The following is a 6,396-nucleotide window of genomic DNA, read 5'->3' as shown; positions in this document are numbered from 1 at the left end:
CCATCAACAAGTTGGTTTGAGTATGGTATCCAAACTTGTAATCTCTACAGGTGTTACATTTGTGGCATGCTAATGCTTTTTTATTTTCTTTCCAGGTTTCAATAATTATGCATTAATGAGCCATACTACATACTTTTAGTACCTTGTTTCTATTTTTGTCAGTTCATTTGTCTTGTGTCTTAACATTATCTAGATGAACTGTGCATCAATGGAACCTTCAAAACTCTTCTGCACTCTCTTCTTCCCCAGATCTGACTATTTCCATGATCGAATCTTAGAATAATTTGCAACTTTGCATTGTAAGATAATATTCTTTGTTGATCTTGCATGTACACTCATGGAATGCAAAATCTATTTATGAGACATATACATTCAAGTTTCTCTGTGCAAAGTCAAACAACATTTTTAATGTTCAGCTAACAACTTATGTATGTGGATATGAATTTTCCCTGACATGAAAAACATGTTTCCATATCCATAACCTCAATCCAGCTGCATCCTGGATTTTTTTTTCTAATAATGTAATTATTGTTGTACAATTGATATATACATACATACATACATATATATATATATATATATATATCCCAGATCTGACTATTTCCGTGATCAAATCTTACAATAATTTGCAACTTTCCACTGTACGAAAATGTTCTTTGTTGATCTTGCACTTAGACTAATGCAATTTCCCAGATCTGACTATTTCCGTGATCAAATCTTACAATAATTTGCAACTTTCCACTGTAAAAAAATATTCTTTGTTGATCTTGCATGTACACTAATGCAATGTAAAAACTATGTACGAGACATATCCATTCAAGTTTCTCTGTGCAAACAACATTCTTAATGTTAAGCCAACAATTTATGTATATGGATATGAATTATCCCCAACATGAAAAACATGCACCCTATCCATGACCTCAATCCAGCTGCATCCTGGATTTTTCTTCAATCCCTTGTCTCTAATCATTTTTCTTATGTTTGCTGCTTCATCCCACCTACCAGCTGACGAATAAATGCTTGACAGAAGCACAAAATTTCCTACATTGTGGGGTTCAATGTCCAATAGTCGTCCTGCTACCAATACAGCTAACTCCATATTACAATGAACTCTACAAGCTCCAAGCAAAGCCCCCCACATAGAAGCATTGGGTGTCAAAGGCATTTTGTTGATGAAGTCATATGCCTCATCCAAGTTCCCGGCACGACCAAGAAGATCAACCATGCAAGCATAGTGCTCTGCCTTTGGTACAATACCATAATCTTTACTCATGGAATGGAAATATTTCCAACCTTCATCCACCAGACCCGCATGGCTGCATGCAGATAAAACGCCAGTGAAAGTGATGTCATCTGGTTTTATGCGTGTCTTTTTCATTTGGGAAAAGATGGTGAGGGATTCCACACCATTCCCATGCATGGCATAACCATCAATCATTGCATTCCACGAAACAACATTCCTTGCAGGCATTTTGTCAAAAGCCCGCCGCGCATTCTTCAGGCATCCACACTTGGCATACATGTCTATAAGGGCACTTCCAGCAAAGATGTCCGAGTCAAATCCAATTCTAACTATATGGCCGTGGATCTCCTTACCTCTTTTCAAAGCTGCCAAATGGGCACATGCAGGGAGTACACTAGCGAGGGCAACTGTGTCTGGTTTCTCACCAGCAAGAAGCATTTGGTAGAAAAGTCTCAAAGCCTCATTACACTTCCCATTCTGAGCATACCCTGCAATCATTGATGTCCAAGACATCACACTTGGCTTGATGCCAGCCACCTGCATTTCACAGAAAAGACTCCAGGCTTCCTCATCATAACCTTTTTGGGCATACCCAGAAATTATTGCATTCCAAGATACATCATCTTTGGAAGACAATTTGTCAAACACCATAAGTGCAGTGTCAATGTTACCACATTTGGCATACATATATATTAGTGCGTTTCCTGCATTGACATCCATCTCAAATCCATTTCTGATCATGTAACCATGGATCTCCTTACCTTGTTGTAGAGCTATTAAAGATGTACAAGCAGGGAGAATGCTTGCAATGGTGACTGAGTTGGGTTTCTTGGAAAACAACTGCATGTCCTGGAAAAATTTCAAGGCTTCAACACCGAGCCCATTCTGCGCATGTGTTGAAACCATTGTAGTCCACGTGATGATATTTGGCTCTACACTAGTTAGTTGCATTTTATGAAAAAGCTCTAGAGCCTCAACGTCAAAACCATTCTGGGCATAACCAACAATCATCGTATTCCATGAAATGACATCTTTTCGCGACAATCTGTCAAACACACATTGTGCATCCTCTAAATATCCGCACTTTGTATACATGTCTATAAGAGAATTCCCCACAAAAACATCTGATTGGTAACCTCTTCTAATAATGTAATTATGGACTTCCTTACCCTGCTTGTGAAATATTAAATCACTGCATACAGATAGAATGCTAGAAATGGTAACCGTATTGGGTTTTATATCCGTTGATTGCATTTCGTTTAGGAGTTTCAACGCCTCATCCCCATATTTATTTTGAGCAAAAACTGAAATCATCCCGTTATATGTTATTACATTAGGCTTTACACCTGCCTGTTGCATTTCCTTAAATAGTTTCATGACTTCTTCCCTATTATGGCCATAACCTACAATCGTCGCAGTCCATGTCACCACATCTCTTTCAGACATTTTGTCAAACACGGAGCGGGCATAAGAAATACAACCACATTTGGAGTACATGTCTATGAGAGTGTTCCCAATAAAGAGGTCCAATGAAAATGTTCTTCTAATAATGTAACCATGGGTTTTCTTGCCGTCTTGGAGTGCTGATAAACGAGCACATGCTGCAATAACACTGGCAATGGTCACAGAGTCGGGGTCTACACCAGTGAAACACATTTGACGGAAGAGTTTTAAGGCCTCTTCTTCATGTCCTCTCTGTGTATGGCCTGCAATCATTGTATTCCACGTAACCGTGTTTGCCTTGACGCCTGCCACCTGCATTTGTCTAAATATCTCTGATATCTCGCTCACCTCCCCTTTCTGCACAGATGCTGCAATAATAGTATTCCACGATGTTACATTTGGATTCAAACATCCGGTCTGCATGCTCAGAAATAATTTGCATGCCTCGTCACCATTGCCAAGCTGGGTATAACCTGCAAGCAAGGCATTCCATGAAACCACATCCCTCCGAGGCATCTCGTCAAACACTTTGTGTGCATCAACTAAACACAGGCATTTTGAATACATATCTATCAGAGCATTGCCAATAAAAACATCGGAATGAAATCCATATGAAATTATACAACAATGTATCACCTTGCCAAGTCGTAAAGCTGATAATTTGGCACATGCTTTAAGCACACAAGGAAAAGTAAAATCGTCCGGGTGGATACCAGACTTTCGCATTTCCAAATAAATATCAAGACCTGCTTTCGCCTGCCCGTGCTTCACATACCCACTAATCATGCTAGTCCAATGTTGCCTATTTCGCTCAGGCATTTCGTCAAACACTAGGCGTGCATCCTCCATTCTACCGCATTTAGCGTATGAAAAGATCAATTTGGAATTAAGACACACGTCTCGATTAAAATCCTTCTCTCCGTGAAATCGCTTGACCTGCATCTGGGTATAATTCATGAACTCCCGGATCATACCAGCCCAAAGCTGCACATTTCGTTTGAGCATTTTGCCGAACACCTGGCCTGTGTCATCCATTCTGCTGCATTATGAATGCAAATACATCAATTCGGATGCGATCATTTTGAATACCTATCTGCCTGTGAATTTGCTTGGCCTCCCCAATCGTGTTCATGTTATGTGAAATCCAATCGCCAATGCGAATGTTATTTCCATGATAACAAATGGGTTTCATGATTCACCGCTTCGGGTACTTCAATTTATTTTCAAGGATGATGATAAGCATAAATCTTTCCTGCATCAAATGAACTTTCCTATTTTCCAGTTGTTGGTAACAGTTCTAGCGTTTTTGTGAATGTTGAAATGCAATCCACCAGAGGCATTTCCAGGTACTAGGGTTTCATTGGATTAACCTCTAATCGGCATAAAATGAAAATAAATAAAAGTAAAATGTTTTCAATAAAATAAAACAATTGTTTTTTAAATGAATAAAAGGCCGAAGTGGGGAAGATATTATATTAATATTTAATTGTTTTAAAATTTACAAAATAGTAATAAATATTTGATAATATCAAAGTGAGAGAAGCAATTTCCAAGTAACTTTACACCGCATACCTTTTAAGAGGAATCTACTAATATTAAATATAATCCAATTTAAACACTAGATTCAAACAATCATACTAGTGATTCAATCTACTCTATTTGCTATGGATTTGGATTTAAAATTATCATAAAAATAATATTTTCTATTAAGAGTATATGCAATAAAATCATAAACAAAATCAACTACCAAAAATTTATTGTTGTTTTTTAAATGCAAAAAGGAAATTGAAAGTACTTATGGCCTCGCAGAAGGTCCAACCTCCATGTCCACCTTGGAAGATGATCTTGTTCTCTAATGAAGACCCCATATGTGCAATGATGCCCTGTGAAGCACCAATTGTTGTTATATCTTCCTACTTCTCCCTCTTCTTATTTAACTTTTGTATCCTCTATCATAAAGGAGCTTGCACTACCCAAACAATCAAGTTTTCCATCATATTTATATTTCATTACCTAATCCCCTATCTCATCGAAAGCCTCTCTAATCACTTCTCCAAGCACATATGTTATGCCCATGGCAAAGAAAGTTCACACTTCTCCTTATTTCAATTTTTCTTAAGTCCCGAGGTTCATATCCCCACCTAGTTAATATGGGAAACCTTATGAAACTTTTATTCTTCGATGAGGGAAAGAAGGAAGACCTAGACCCACTTGCATGATTATAGCATATTGACAACAATGAGGAATTGTTACTTGTTTGCATCAATGTTAAGAGTAACATTATGCAAATCTTTGAGAGTTTTTCTTCAAAGAGTTTTGTGGTAACCCTAATGAATTATCAAATATTTGTCATAAAATGTTCAATATGTCTTGGAGGAATTTCGTCAAATAGTTGAAAATAAAACCTCTTCTAAAACATTGAGCTCTTATGTCACCCAAACTACCACACCAGTGCTTTGGATAGAAATTTCATCAACCATTTGTAAGGTCATAACATGTTGAACTACTAACTTATACCACAAAGAAAATTCGTCAAATACTTGGTGTATCACCTCTTAATACAAGACAATCCCTTTATTGTGAAGTTGGATTTAATGGTTAGCTATTACAAACTTAGCAAACGAACCATGACAATATTTATGACATGATTTCATACAACCATTTGGTTTCATACTTGCATATAATTGGATTGGCAAATACATTAGATTAACAAATGGTAGCAACATTAAAATCTAATGCTATTTTAATGAAGATGAAAGTTACAAATTTCTATCTTGAATTCAAAATGATTTTAAGAGTAATCATGAGAAGCTGAAATGAAGTTTGTATGTCAATAATTTGATTAATAAAAAGTCACAACTTTTCATGCAATGCAAAATAACATGTAGACATTCAAGTTTAGAATGAGTGCACAACCCAAAATTACTTTATGATCCAACTTGGGGGTTCGTGGTCTATTTAGAAATATCATGCTATTATCTTACTTGGGATAGATGCCTTATTAACACCACATGCTAGGTCTAAATGATGTGATTTATGGTATGTAATTGCCCATGACAATTTGTATGCTATTATTTACAAAAAAAATAAAGCAACCTACTTTGAAGAAGTTCATTGAAAACCAATCATGACTTGAGAGTGAAGTCATTGATATGACTACAAAGATCTATGAATCTCTCACCATATCTAATTGCAAAAACTCATGACGAGCTTCATTATTCCAAGCTGGAAAATACTGAAACTTGTGTTCTCAAGAACTCGCCTATTCAAAGGCAATTAACAAATGCATGAGATGGCTCAATTTTTGGCTTCTGGGCTTTATATATTTCTCCTTCACAAATCGCCCAAGAAACTTCACATTCACTTTCCTCACAACTTAAATACACTTCATTTTGATAAGAGATAACTTCCACCATTAATAATCAATTCATTAAAATGCCCCTCATGTGAAATACTCTTGGCTTTTGTTTTAGATCATTAAATGATATTTCTCTTTTTCATGCGCTCATGTTGACTTGGAGAAACATTATATAGCCTCCTTTGATATTATAAGAATTTAATGCACTTTTAAAGTCAATTTCCCCCCTCATTAAATAACTTTATAATGGATTTATCATTAGTAAAGCTACTTTATTAACGATAAATAATATCAATATGCTCAATAAAGTTATTCCACTAAGCCAATTGATGAACGAGTTAACCACTGAGTA

The 6,396-nt window shown here is 36.4% G+C and overlaps 1 protein-coding gene across 2 annotated transcripts; it reads right to left on the bottom strand.

Annotated features, from left to right (window-relative positions):
* Positions 1 to 696: 696 nt before the first annotated feature.
* On the bottom strand, positions 697 to 4,076 carry LOC149550526 (pentatricopeptide repeat-containing protein At2g13600-like). Of its 2 annotated transcripts, none has more exons than XM_089793532.1 (2): positions 3,323 to 4,076; positions 697 to 3,159 (listed from the first exon to the last, which is right to left on the bottom strand). In XM_089793532.1, exons 1-2 carry the CDS (start codon positions 3,354 to 3,356, stop codon positions 863 to 865), a joined length of 2,331 nt encoding a protein of 776 aa, XP_089649658.1. In that variant the 5' UTR covers positions 3,357 to 4,076; the 3' UTR covers positions 697 to 862. The 2 variants fall into 2 exon arrangements, with proteins under 2 accessions (XP_089649658.1, XP_089649657.1); XM_089793531.1 differs by having other exon boundaries at positions 697 to 3,228; positions 3,323 to 3,506.
* Between the last annotated feature and the right edge of the window lie 2,320 nt (positions 4,077 to 6,396).

This window comes from Cupressus sempervirens, chromosome 7 (assembly GCF_028749045.1).
Source record: "Cupressus sempervirens isolate cs-2001-9-10 chromosome 7, ASM2874904v1, whole genome shotgun sequence".
NCBI lineage: Eukaryota > Viridiplantae > Streptophyta > Pinopsida > Cupressales > Cupressaceae > Cupressus > Cupressus sempervirens.
This window is presented reverse-complemented; position numbering and strand designations above follow the sequence as displayed.

What these genes read in the sequence shown, in the direction of transcription:
- LOC149550526 (XM_089793531.1), bottom strand. Translation starts at nt 3,356, where the DNA reads ATGTGCCAAATTATCAGCTTTACGACTTGGCAAG. An exon ending in CAGCTTTACGACTTGGCAAG is followed by an intron (nt 3,229 to 3,322) that starts GTGATACATTGT and finishes GCCTGTGTTTAG; the next exon opens with TTGATGCACACAAAGTGTTT.